This window comes from Portunus trituberculatus, chromosome 32 (genome assembly GCF_017591435.1).
Source record: "Portunus trituberculatus isolate SZX2019 chromosome 32, ASM1759143v1, whole genome shotgun sequence".
NCBI lineage: Eukaryota > Metazoa > Arthropoda > Malacostraca > Decapoda > Portunidae > Portunus > Portunus trituberculatus.
In genome coordinates, this window is record NC_059286.1 from 1,648,143 (window position 1) to 1,662,908 (window position 14,766).

General features: G+C 43.1%; 1 protein-coding gene across 4 annotated transcripts in view; it reads left to right on the plus strand.

Annotated features, from left to right (window-relative positions):
- Nucleotides 1–2,056: 2,056 nt before the first annotated feature.
- LOC123511938 (UDP-glycosyltransferase UGT5-like) overlaps nucleotides 2,057–14,766 on the plus strand; it is a 28,834-nt gene continuing 16,124 nt past the window's right edge. The window contains exons 1-4 of one of the 4 annotated variants that reach the window (XM_045268044.1): nucleotides 2,057–2,107; nucleotides 2,259–2,432; nucleotides 2,507–2,776; nucleotides 2,895–3,128. In XM_045268044.1, the coding sequence (XP_045123979.1) occupies nucleotides 2,259–2,432; nucleotides 2,507–2,776; nucleotides 2,895–3,128 (678 nt within the window). In that variant the 5' untranslated portion in view covers nucleotides 2,057–2,107. Of the gene's footprint in view, nucleotides 2,108–2,131; nucleotides 2,433–2,506; nucleotides 2,777–2,894; nucleotides 3,129–14,766 lie in introns of those variants that run through there. The other 3 variants (XM_045268045.1, XM_045268046.1, XM_045268047.1) reach the window with 3 other exon arrangements.

A 14,766-nucleotide genomic window follows, 5' to 3' on the forward strand; every position in this document is an offset into this window, starting at 1 on the left:
GCTATCAGGTCCTCTCTCCGATGTCTTCACGATCTACCTGAGGGAAAAAAATGGCCTTCAATGTGGAAAGAAGCGCGAGTCGTTCCGATTCACAAGAAGAGCTCACGGTCTGTAACCAGCAACTACAGGCCGATCTCCCTGCTCTCTGTGTTGGGCAAGGTGCTGGAGAGGATAGTGGCTGGAGTCGTCTGTCAACATCTGAGTGAAAACTATCTCCTTTTAGAGAGACAGTTTGGCTTCAGGACTGGCCGGTCCACCTCCGACCTACTCCTGCTCCTCACCAAAGACTAACAAAACGCCCTGGACGAGGGCCTGGACACGCTCGTGGTAGCCCTGGATATAGCTGGAGCCTTTGATAGGGTCTGGCACGCAGGGCTTCTTGAAAAGCTTTGCGCCAAGGGTATCCAGGGAGACCTACTGCTACTGCTTGATGACTACCTACGTGGGAGGGCTCTTCACGTGGTAGTCAATGGGCAGTCCTCAGAGCCTTCGCCAGTTCAAGCCTTCGTTCCACAGGGTTCAGTGCTGGGCCCAATCCTGTGGAACATCTATAGTTCTATACTGACGACCTGCTCCGAAAACTACCGACAGTAGAAGCATATCCGGACGACTGCACCCTCTCCCAATCCTACTGCCGCTTTGACAGCCAGAGCGCTTTACGGCAGCTATACAAACACCTACAGCTGGTGGAGCAATGGGGAGAAACGTGGCAAGTCTCCTTTGCACCTGAGAAGACACAGGGGATGGTCATCTCGCGGTCGCCAGGAGCCTCCAGAGCGGTCTCAGAGCAGCTGTGCTTTGGAGGCAGGGCTCTGTCTCTCCAGGACCACATCAAGGTCTTAGGGTTGACGGTGGACCGCTGCTGCGCTTCGACGGCCAAGTAGGTGCAGTCACCCGCCAGGTGTCTCTAAGAGTCTCTGCCCTGCGGAGGGTGGCGGGAACCCTTGACCCGCGCGGCATCATCACGCAATACAAGAAATACAAGACGCAGATACGTCCGTGCCTGGAGTATGGCTGCCTGTCATGGATGTCAAGCGCCGCCACCCCCATACAGAGATTTGATGAGGTGCAGCGACGTGCTTTACGTCTGGCGGGATACGATGCACACCAGGACAACCTGCCACCAGACATCCCCGTCACGTCGTTAGAGCACCGACGAGATGTGGCAGCGCTGGTAGTGTGCCACAAAACTCAGGTGCAAGGAGTACCGCACCTCCGACGCCTGGGGCTTCCACCACGCGCTGCCCAGAGGCTCACGCGAGCTGCTGCCTCCAGTGAGCTGACTGTGGAGGTGCCCTTTTCCAACACATGGCAGGACCAACGAACCTACGTTGCCCAGACTTCAAGGATGTGGAACGCATTCACCACAACCACACCCCAGGTGGAGGACATGTCCACCCAGTAGGTCAAGGTGGCAGCACACAGGTGGCGTGGAACGCAGGCCACTCCTCTGGTGCTAACATAAATGTTATTAATGTAAAAAATACTATTCTTAATGTAACTTTTTAAATGATTCCATACTCAACGTGGAATTTTAAGCTGAGTATGTAAATATTTGAGCTATGTTCAAATAAAAGAGAGAGAGAGAGAGAGAGAGAGAGAGAGAGAGAGAGAGACTTAGGGCTAAACTTATAGCAGAGAGATAACGAAATAACAAAACTAAGAGAGAGAGAGAGAGAGAGAGAGAGAGAGAGAGAAATGGCTAATTATACACTTTATGACTAACTTTATGGCTAACGATATTTACCTACTGAAATTTCATTGAGTTGACATGTTGCTAAAGCTAAAAAATGACGAAAGGAAGGCTGTTTCATTAGGTAGAGAACCGTCTGCACATAATTATCATGTGCATCAAATAATTCTGCATTTTGATATTCCATAAAAGAATATTCATTGACAGTGAACACAAATATTAAACTAGCATTGTTCAAATCTGGGAGATACAGCTATGATATTATCAGGTTGTGTTATCTTTCAATTAAGCTTGTCACTAAGTGGTACCTTTACATCATCCCCTTTACACTGATAAGGACATAAGGTTAGATAAGAGAAGTCCCTCTCTCCTACTTTTGGTTCACTTTGTTCAGTGTATCTAGCAGAGTGAAAGGTAAACGACGCACTTGAAACACTTTTGTTATTGACACAGAAAACTGTTGTTCCTAAGACTTTTTAAAGGTAGTCTAAAGTACGTCTGATTCAGGCTTCTTGATTTATCTGTATTTTGTGTAGAAAAAAATTATTAATTCTTTCACCAACAGATGAATGTAATTATCTTGTGCTTACTCGCTGTGGTCCTTGCGAGAAATACCAATGGAGGCTTGCCCCCGCCTGAGAGGTCATACAAGATTCTCATGCTTCTTCCTGCAGCTTCCAAGAGTCATAAAAATGTGTTTATGGCTTTCTCAGAGGCACTAGCCGACCGTGGACACAAGGTGAGAATAGTTCGGTGTAATGACATAAGATCAACCATAAAAAGCTTCAAAATTAACTGCACCTACCATGACAGCTATTTCATTCACAGGTAGTGATACTCAGCGGTCTGCCTCAATCTTCAAAGCACTCAAACATCTTGGAGATCAATCATGAAATGCCATACATGGGTGATTCATCCAAGAGTGTATTTGAAAAAGGAAAGTCTGCTACAGGTGGCTTGGGAACATTTGCAATCACATTACCCGCCATGGCACGACAAATGTACAAGATACCATCAGTCAAGCAGTTATATGAAAAAAGAAAAGAATTCGATCTCATTATTGTCAACCACATGTTCAATGAGGTAAGAAACAACTTCAAATATATTACAGTAAATCCTAAATGCAAACCTTAAATCAAAGAAACAATGCATGGTACCACCGTTATTGCCACAAATTCACCAACCATTGTCTTGTCCTCAGATCGCATACCCGTTCGTGCATGAGCTTCCATTCATCACTGTTGCCACTCCAGGAATGGACCCTCGCCAGAGTGCCGTATTAGGCAATATCCTCAACCCTTCTTACGTCCCTAACTTACTCGGCAGTTACCCACATCCCTTGTCATTGTTGCAGCGTATCAAGAACACTTTCATGCATATCGTGATTCCCTTCTTTTGGAGACACTGGGCTGTCGTACCGCTGATTCAGAAAGAGGTAAAGCACTGACAGTAATGTATGAGTATGATATATGACATATTGCACAGTATAAAATAAACGCACATACACACACTCTCTCTCTCTCTCTCTCTCTCTCTCTCTCTCTCTCTCTCTCTCTCTCTCTCTCTCTCTCTCTCAGGGGATGCCTTATTCTGCATCGAGGTTGCAGAATTTCCTCGCGGATCTGGGTGACGGCTCTGGTGATAATTTGTGGCTGGATGGGTGGTTACCGCAGCGCCTGTAATTTGCTTATGTGGCACACATTCACCTTATACATGACGGTGATTCTCGCCACGTCCCACCGATATTGAAAAGTGGGACGTGGTTCGTGGTCAGCTTGGTTATCTGTGGTGAACCATGCCGTTCTCTCTTGCACCCTGTCCACGATGACGAGGTGCGTGGGGAGAAGATCTAATTTGCGATTTATAAAGTATTTCTAGACCCTCGCCGTCCAGAAGTCACAATATCCTGTTCAGAGAAACCAATTTTCTGGAGGTCTCTCTGGCAAGATGTCTGATATGGGTGCTGAAAGTCGGTCCGTGATCATAGGTGACCATTAGCACCGCCATTTAATCCCGCGTTTCCCTGCTGAAGTCGAGGCGCAGTGTTGTTCTCGACTTGGAGACGACGAGCCGCTTAGTTTTGTGATGTAGGATTCTCACCTGCAACACTGGATGATGTGACTCAGCGTGTTGATGAGAAGGGAAACATCACCAGTTTTTTCCCCAGAGCTGAAGCTGTGAGTCAACTAGAGATCGTCTGTCTAGGTCCTGGCGCTGGGGAGGAGGTGCAAGAGGTCATTTATGCAAAGCTTTCATAGCAGAGAGCCGAGGCAGCTCCCCTGAAGGGCACTTGTTTTGACGGACTTCACCTCAAACTCTAATCCTCCAACAGTCACCATCAGGTGCCTGTCACTGAGGAGTAACAGGAGAGCCACATTAACTCATGCAGCATGAAGTTTGTTGACCATGCCTGCGTGCCACATCGGGTCAAAAGCGCCCCAATGCTTAGCGCCACGACTGGAGTGAGATTGCTTTGGTTCTGGGCGGTACTGAGCTCTTTCGTTAGCGGCAAGTGAAGAGCAGCCATATAGGAGGAAGGAACTTTCTATAACATTAGATACATGGATGAAAGAAGTGCTGATTGCAGATACAGAAGTAAAGTAACAGAGAATAATAGATGGAATAAGCGCAGCGTGCAGAAGGAGGCCTTAAATCAACCTAAGACAACAGAATCTACGAGCATCATGAAGAGAAAGGAAGGTATAAGAATAAAAGTAAATGAAAAAAGAATAATAATAAAAAAGGAGGATAATTTTAAATATTTTGAAAGAACAATAACAGATCAAGTGCAGCGTGGGAAGGATATAAAGATCAGAATAACGCAAGCGAAAGCAGGCTTTGGAAAAAGGAGGAAAATATCAACATACATCTCAGTGAATATGAATCAATAATCACGATTGATGAATTGCTATATATGGTCATCGTTATTTTATGGCAGTAAAACGTGGAAAAAGAAGAAAGACATGATAAACAGATCGGAAGAAATGGAGATGTGGATAGAATGATGAGGATTCCTTGGACAGCCATGATTACTAATAAGGAAGTAATAAGAAGAACAGGAGTTAAAAGAACATTAATAAAGTTAATAAGCAAGAGACAATTATACTTCCTTAGCCATGTACTAAGAGCTCAGGGACTGGAAAGAATGTCTACTGGGTAAAATAGAAAGAGCAAGACCCAGAGGAAGACAGAAAGCCAAGTTTATGGATGCTCTACTTAAAGAACTCGAAGATGGAAAAAGAGTGTACAAGTGATCAGACTGGATGACAAAAATAGCGCTTCACGGTTTCCGGCGTCACTTGACAGGCAGTCCAAACAAACCAATTGCTTCACTGAATGTTGTTTTGCTTTTTCAGTTTGTTTTCAATTTTTCACAGTATTTTCTCAAAGGTACCAGTGCTCATTCCGAAGTACTTGTGGAATTTTCTTTCATAATCAATGAATGTAGGAAACAGTGTATGGAATTATTTCCCTTCATTCTTCCTGTCTTCTAAGATCAGATGAATCCGCACTCTTCTTTTCTTCGGTTTCATTTTTTTTATTTCTTCTTCATCCAATGCAGTGGTAACTATTACCCACTTCTCATTCGAAAAATCTCTAATCTTCACTCAATACCGGTATTATTTGTACTGATGACTCCTACCGAGTCATCAGTCATTGATTCATGTTCACTGAGATGTAAGTTGATATTTTCCTCATTTTTCCGGAAACTGCTTTCGCTTGCGTTACCCTGATCTTTATGCAATCTGCATTTGATTTGTTATTGTACTTTCCAAGTATTCAAAATAATCCTCCTTTTTGTTATTATTTTAAGCCTCCCTGCTCACCGCCGTCAGTTACAAGCGAGCTGTATCCCCTCCACCGCCGCCACCGCCGTCTCCTCAGCCACCGTGCCATCATTGCTCCACTGCAATCCTCAATCATGGAGTGTTACCAGTCCTGGCACCACAAAATCTCACCTCAATCGCCATAACACCACCACTGCAGTCTTCACAGGAAGTTCCATGCCGTCGCTAGCAGCTATATGTCCAGCAGACATCCTTACAACAGGCTTCACTCCATGTTGCCTGTTAAGGCATAGCCAGATGTTTACTATGGCACACCGCCATGCAGTTCCACGCCACGCTACCCTACTCCACCCTGCTTTACTTCATCCTGCCCTGCACCACAAGGTCTCACGCCACTCTGCTCTACGCCACTCTGTACCTGCAAGTCGTTCCATGTCAACAGTCTTATACTGGCAAGCTCCACAAAGCGACTCAGAGTTATTTTCCGACCCAACATTCTGGATGGTAAGCCCGACACACCAAGCAGCTGCGATCCTCATCGCACCAAGCTGCCACGATCGACACAACCACTGCTCAGCGTCTCAGCTACAAAACCCGACGTCAGAACAATGGACACATGCTTCAACAATATATCACGCAGCTCCACAGCTGAATGGCATGAGACACTGCCACGGCAGACACATCACGGCAGATTCTACATCAAGGCAGACCCAACACACTGGCATAGAAGCCTAGACACAACAAAATTTCGTTCCACCTTCCTCGTCACTAGGAGTATTGTAGTGTGTACCATAAAATTTCTAATTTCCTATTTCAAAGACACGCTTTTCTATCTATTTCACTTCTGAAAATTTCTGTAAATTTCATTCAGACTTACATGCACCTACTATCTTTTTGCTTTCTTTTCCTTCTTTCACTTCACTCTATTACACAAAACATACATGCATACGGATGTATATATTTCCATATATGTTGTCCAGATAATTGCAGGTGTATAATCTGATTTGTATACACAACTCTTGTAATTTCTTTAAGTTACTTTCCCTTAAGAGAATCCAATATTGCTTAGTACTAGTACTTACTAGATTCGGGTACAGCATAGGAACGACATTGGAGGACACTGGCTAATTGCTCTTAACGGACTTATACGGCGGAAGCGAATTCCGTTTGAGAACCCAAACGGCTAGCTCTACTGACAGGGGAAACACGGTTACAACGTTTACTAACATCTTAGGTCTTGCCGTTCCTGGATGATACTGGGGCAGCATACTCGAAACACTGGTAACATCTGACCACGCATCAACGCTTATGAGGTATACTCGAACCTGATTTATGACAAGGTAAACACCTCATAAATTGTTACACTCATAAATCCTTGTCTCACCTTGCGACTACCTCTCATCTTGCCAACCAATCACCGTCTAGTTGCTATTCGGTCTCTCGAGATCACAACGCAGAAATATGTAAACATTACACACTCGCAAAGTATCATGCGAAGTCAACCCAAACAAAATCAAACCATTACTTATGCTGTTTTCGATTATATGTGTATAGTCATCCTAGAATATCCTTTATTTTTGTGTAACACGTTAGGTGTGGGAAGGGTATTATAGTTACATTTTAATTCATGGTTCTTACTTTTTCTTTCTCTTCTCTTCCACTATACTTTCTGAACTGTATAGGCTATACTGTACCTATGTACATATATACTGCACAATAGTGCCTTTTCCTACAGCCTATCCACTTATTTGTCCTTTGTTCGGGTTTTATTGCTGTTTCAACCAATACACCGTATGTAAATATAGCTAGCTCATCTCAGTGCTTAAGCCACATGTTTGGCCCCTTTTGATACTACTTTACCCTGTCTGTTTACCTTATTAGAAAGAACAGTGTGGCGTGTCCAGAAGCAACGACCACGGCCATCAACTAGTTAGGAGATTAATATTCAGTGGCACCAATCGTGATGTGTAGTTTTCATTGTTCGCCAGCTGGTTTAATTCACAAGTTGGTCCTGCCTATCGCGCCGAACTGTCGCTCTTGTGGAAGCCCTATTAAAAAGATATATATTAATATTCATGCCTACATTCCTCATAATATAAACGTTTGGTTATTTCACTATGTGTCTGATTGAAAATGACAAAAATATGCAAATATATTTTCCTAATGGTGCAAAGTATCGATGTACCAGTGTCCTATCAAAATATTTTTTGTAAGTCTAATAGTACATATATACCTTATGACAAAATTGTCAGAGTTTCTGCATAGGATAATGCTTCACTCAAAAAGCGTAGAGCAAATATCACTGAGTAGCATTTACAAAAAAAAAAAAAAATTTCAGTCTGTGCCGAAATAACCTGGCGAACATTACCGAAACCGAATTTTCCTAACTGAATCACAACAAGCGAACTTGGTATACCTTTTGATCTCAGAAAGTTGGCACTGTCCATTTTCTAAGTTCATCCTCACTAATATCCATAGTGTTATCCATAGTGAAGTCGTTGTGTAGCGAGTGTGGCGATGGCTCTTAACACGCTAGATTTGTTTACATTTCGATAGAACAAACTCGTTGCGTGTTAGACAATATCCTCTATACTGTTAATTTCTTAAGACTATTAATTGTTGTGATTTTCTGTATGAATATAATTCATATTAGTTTCTATGGAAAGAAAAAGGCATTAAAACTACGCTTTACGGTCGCCAGTGAGGGGCCAGACTAAATGGTTCCTATGTAGGCTGCCAGTGGACCAGCGGAGCCACCCGCTAGAGGGATCGCCCAAGAGGGGCCGTCCTGTGCTGGATGGTTGAGTGTTCAGGCTGGGATGCTTCTGTCGTGGACAAACTTTCTGCATCATGTGGGGCCTTTTTTTAAAACGATTGGTCCGCATGGGGACGAGGTACCCCGTCCACGGCAGCCAGCGCTCCCTCCCATTGTAGTCCCAGTAGGTGGTTTCCCTTGCCCCTGGAGTCATTTTTTGTGTAACTTTATATATATGATGGTAAATGTTAACCCATCATTTTCCTATCACGCCTTGCACTCACTTCTCAAGGCGTATGGCACAGTAGTTCGCATTCGACTTGTTTATGATAAGGACTTTCCTTCTAACCGCTGCTATGTGACGTTTATGTCATGTGATGAAGCGCGTTTGGCTTATGAAAATGTAGCATCTTTGCCCCTTGCCGGCTCTGGCTTTAAAACTGAATTTCTCCAGTCTCGTAATATTTCAGACAGTGACTTGGATTATATCCCGAATGTTTTTGAAAGCTACTTAGAGAATCCAGTTGCAGAAGTTCGCCACATCCTGCCTTCACGTTGGTTTGTGGCGTACTACAGAAATGGGCGTGGGAATTTCATCAATACCTTCCGGTACCTGTCCAAAGAGATCGGCACGATTCCTGAGGGGAATCTGAAGAAGTATGGCAAGGGGGTGCTCGTGCGAGCTAAAGATATTACGCAGGCGAGGATGTTACAACATCTCCCATGTCCTTCTGACAGCATGTTTGAGACCATTAAGGCACATCCCACCTTTAATTACAGTAAAGGTTGTGTGTACAGTCAGGATCTTTATGAATTCCCTGACGAGGAAATACTAGCAATGTGCCTTAGCTCAGTCCAAAAAGTGACTAAGATGAGGAACTCCTCCAGCATGGTCCTTCTTACCATTTTTAGTTCCACCCTCCCTGACCGTGTTAGTATCGGTCCTATTAATCTTAGGGTGAGGCGTTTTGTTTCTCACCCTCTTCAGTGTTTCTCATGTTATTCGTACGGTCACGGCAAAAGCTCATGTAAAGAAGCTTCTCGATGTGGTAATTGCTCTGCACAAGACTCGCATTCAGAGGAGTATTGCAATGCCGCAGCTTATTGTTTCCATTGCCGTGATGCTCACCAGGTATGTTCCAGGCAATGCCCTAGGTATCGCCTGGAGCAGGACATTCTACAACTTGCTAACACTCAGTTCATCAGCCTAGGTAGCGCCCACCGTGAACTCCTGTACTGCCAAGAGGACGGTACTGGTGCGACATCCTATGCTGCATTGGCCGCACGCTCTTCTGCTGAGTCTGCCGGTCCGAAGACGACGACACCTGTAAGAAGCGACGAGAATAATACGGACTTGACCAAACTTACCCATGTAGTTGATGTCCATTTGCCTCCTCCATCGCCTAAGCCTTTGAAGGGCATGACCAAACGGCACCGCGGCTCTGCGGAGTCGATAGAATTTGCTCAGCCTAAGCAATCTAAGGTTTCTCCCGGTGCACACGATCGTGAGTCCTCCAGGGACCGCTCTGCAATGGTAGCTCCAGTTATTTCTGTCCAGCCTCCTGTGACGCGCTCCGTCCTAGATCGGGCTTCTTGTGATGAGGACGGTCTTAACATGGACACGTCCGATGATATTGTTACAGCCGTCCCTTGCGGACCCGCTGTGTCAAAAAGTGGAGTCCAGCCTGACCCTCGTCCTCCGAGGACCGGTAGGAGTGATGATGGTTCACATCACTCACCGGCAAGCCGAAAGGCAGCGGTCCAACGACCCGGCACATCGCAACTTCCGGTGTCTTCTCGTCGGTTAATTATTTCTAGTCAGGTGAGTCACGGGCAGCCCCTTCAAAAGGCTCGCCCGTCCACTGCACCTAAATAGTCATCTTCAAGCTTCTACAGTAGAACTGTACAGGCCTTCGCGCCTCGTGGGGGGAACTCCGAGCTTTGCTGTCGGAGTTCTCTCCAGCCTGTGTAGCTCTACAAGAGACTATGCTAGGTGATAGTACTTATTCTAGTCCTCCTGGCTATCGTGCCTTTTTTAGTACTCCTTTCCCTGACCAGGGCCACCACTTTGGCACAGCTATTCTAGTCCGTCAGGATATACCTGTTATCCCGTTACAACTTAACTCTCCCCTTCAGATGGTTGCTGTTAAGGTCTTTATGGGACGACTGTACACCATTTGCAGTTTATATCTCCCTCCTCGGCTTCCTGTCTCCAGGGGTGAGCTTGACGGCCTGGTGCGTCAGCTGACTCCGCCTTTTCTTTTGTTGGGAGATTTTAACGGCCGTCACCCACTGTGGGATAAAGGTGCTATAGTCTGACCAGCCTTAATTTACCGCCATGGGGGGGGCGAGCGTCTCTGTACAGTGTTGCCATGTTTTCACTACTGTTTTGTTAATCTCTCTCTCTCTCTCTCTCTCTCTCTCTCTCTCTCTCTCTCTCTCTCTCTCTCTCTCTCTCTCTCTCTCTCTCTCTCTCTCTCTCTCTCTCTCTCTCTCTCTCTCTCTCTATATATATATATATATATATATATATATATATATATATATATATATATATATATATATATATATATATATATATATATATATATATATATATATATATATATATATATATATATATATATATATATATATATATATATATATATATATATATATATATATATATATATATATATATATATATATATATATATATATATATATATATATATATATATATATATATATATATATATATATATATATATATATATATATATATATATATATATATATATATATATATATATATATATATATATATATATATATATATATATATATATATATATATATATATATATATATATATATATATATATATATATATATATATATATATATATATATATATATATATATATATATATATATATATATATATATATATATATATATATATATATATATATATATATATATATATATATATATATATATATATATATATATATATATATATATATATATATATATATATATATATATATATATATATATATATATATATATATATATATATATATATATATATATATATATATATGGAGTAGGCAGTAGTCACCTGCCGCCCGGTGGAATACTCCAGGAGAGGTACTTACGGGGATGTAGGCAGTGCTGCAGACTGAGTGATTCCCGTGTCCTCTCTTCCCGGTTCCTTTGTGGTCTCATTTATACAATTGAGCAGCTGCAGCCTGCCCTCTAAAGACAACTTCTACTACTTCCTACACTACACTACAACACCTTACACTTTTACACTCTCTTCAAATCAAAATTTAATAATGGCTTCACCACGCCCTGCCTCAGAGTCCCCTCTGGGAGGGACCATAAATGTCCCCAGGTCGGACTGCCCCTCTGCTGTCGACCTTGGGTGTCTTGACACTTCATCTAATACTTTCACTATCAATTTCTGCAACATTCGTGGCCTTCGTTCTAATTTTCAATCTGTGGAACACCACCTCTCCTCTACTAAACCTCATCTTCTCTTCCTAACCGAAACACAGTTGTCTGTGACTACTGACAGCAGCCCTTTTCTGTTCCCTCCTACTTGCTCTATCCTCATTTTCAATCCAAAGCTGGATGTTGCGCATACGTGCGTAACGACACCACTTGCTCTCGTGCCCACAATCTTGAATCTTCAGAATTTTCTACCATCTGGCTAAGACTTCAATGTCACTCTCTAACTAAATTCATCTGTGCTGTATACCTCTCACCTAATTCCTCTGACTATGTAAAATTCTTTGACTATTTGACTTCCAAGGTGGAGCACATCTTATCTCACTTTCCTTTTGCTGAGATCTCCATTTTAGGGATTTCAATGTTCACCACCAGCTTTGGCTTTCATCTTCTTTCACTGACCAACCTGGTGAACAAACCTTCAACTTTTTTTTTTTTTTTTTTACATTACAAGGGCACTGGCCAAGGGAAAACAAAGTGTTGGAAAAAAAAATCCCGCTGGTTGCCAGGCCCTGTTAAGAGGAAAGTAGAGAGAGAAAAACAAAAAATCTAAAAGGAGGGTCCAGTTAACGTAAGAGGTGTCTTGACACTCCTCTTTGAAAGAGTTTAAGTCATAGGCAGGTGGAAATACAGACACAGGTAGAGAGTTCCAGAGTTTACCAGTGTAGGGAATGAAGGAGTGAAGATACTGGTTAACTCTTGCATTAGGAAGATGGACAGAATAGGGATGAGAAGAAGTAGAGAGTCTTGTGCAGCGAGGCCGCAGGAGGGGGAAGGCATGCAGTTAGCAAGTTCAGAAGAGCAGACAGCATGAAAACAGCGGTAGAAGACAGATAAAGATGCAACATTGCGGCGGTGACTTAAAGAATCAAGACAGTCAGTTAGAGGAGAAGAGTTGATAAGACGAAAAGCTTTAGATTCCACCTTGTTTAGTAAAGCTGTGTGTGGATCCCCCAGACATGAGAGCCATACTCCATACACGGGCGGATAAGGCCCTTGTACAGAGCAAGCAGCTGGGAGGGAGAGAAAATGGACGAAGACGCCATAGGACACCTAACTTCTTGGAAGCTGATTTAGCAAGAGTAGAGATGTGAAATTTCCAGTTTAGATTTTTAGTGAAGGATAGACCGAGTGTGTTTAATGTAGAGGAGAGGGAAGTTGAGTGTTATTGAAGAAGAGAGGATAGTTGTCTGGAAGGTTATGTCGAGTAGATAGTTGTAGAAATTGAGTTTTTGAGGCATTGAACAAAACCAGGTTTTCTGCCCCAATCAGAAACAAGTGAAAGATCAGAAGTTAGGCGTCCTATAGCATCTCGCCTTGAGTCATTTAATTGTTGTTGGGTTGGGCGTCTGTTGAACGCTGTTGAATAATGCAGGTGGTATCATCAGCATAGGAGTGGATAGGGCATTGAGTCAGATTTAGGAGATCATTGATGAATAATAGAAAGAGAGTGGGTGATAGGACAGAACCCTGTGGAACACCACTGTTGATAGTTTTAGGGAAGAACAGTGACCGTCTACTACAGCAGCAATAGAACGATCGGAAAGGAAACTGGAGATGAAGGTACAGAGAGAAGGATAGAATCCGTAGGAGGGTAGTTTAGAAATTAAAGATTTGTGCCAGACTCTATCGAAGGCTTTCGATATGTCAAGGCCGACAGCAAAGGTTTCACCGAAGTCCCTAAAAGAGGATGACCAAGATTCAGTTAGGAAAGTAAGAAGATCACCAGTAGATCTGCCTTTACGGAAACCATACTGGCAATCAGAGAGAAGGTTGTGAGCTGATAGATGCCTCATTATCTTCCTATTAAGGATAGACTCAAAGGCTTTAGAAAGGCAGGAAATCAAAGCTATAGGGCGGTAGTTAGAAGGATTGGAGTGGTCACCTTTTTTAGGGACAGGTTGAATGTGAGCAAACTTCCAGCAAGAAGGATAAATAGAAGTAGAGAGACACAGATGAAAGAGTTTGACCAGGCAGTGAGCGAGTTCGGAAGCACAGTTTTTGAGAACAACAGGAGGGACTCCATCCGGACCGTAAGCCTTCCGAGAATCAAGGCCAGAGAGGGCCAGGAAAACGTCTTTATAAAGAATTTTAATTTTAGGGATGAAGTAGTCAGAGGGTGGAGGAGTAGGAGGAATATGCCCAGAATCATCCAAAGTTGAGTTGGTAGCAAAGGTTTGAGCGAAGAGTTCAGCTTTAGAAAAGAAGAGACAGCTGTAGAGCCATCTGGATGAAGTAAAGGAGGGAAAGACGAAGAAGTAAAGTTGTTAGAGATATTATTGGCTAGATGCCAGAAATCTCGAGAGGAGTTAGAATTGGAAAGACTTTGACATTTTCTATTGATGAAAGAGTTTTTAGTAAGTTGGAGAATAGATTTGGCATGATTACGGGCAGAAATATATAGGGCATGAGTTTCAGCAGTTGGATGGCTACGGAACCGTTTGTGAGCCGCCTCTATCATTGACAGCACGAGAACAAGCAGAGTTAAACCAAGGCTTTTTAGCTTTAGGGTTAGAGAAAGTATAGCTCCATGCCAGAGATAATCACCTCTGTTATGCGCTCGGCACAAAGAGAAGGATCTCTGACATGAAAACAATAATCATCCCAAGGGAAATCAGAATAGTACTGCCTTAGTTCCTCCCACTTAGCAGAGTTAAAATGCCAGAAGCACCTCCGCTTAGGCGGGTCCTGAGGCTGCACTGGAGTGATAGAACAGGTAACGGAAATTAGATTGTGGTCGGAGGAGCCCAACGGAGAGGAAAGTTTAACAGAGTAAGCAGAAGGGTTGGAGGTTAGGAAAAGATCAAGAATGTTGGGCGTGTCTCCAAGGCGGTCAGGAATACGGGTAGGGAACTGCACTAGCTGCTCTAGGTCATGAAGGATAGCAAAGTTGAAGGTTTGTTCACCAGGTTGGTCAGTGAAAGAAGATGAAAGCCAAAGCTGGTGGTGAACATTGAAATCCCTAAAATGGAGATCTCAGCAAAAGGAAAGTGAGATAAGATGTGCTCCACCTTGGAAGTCAAATAGTC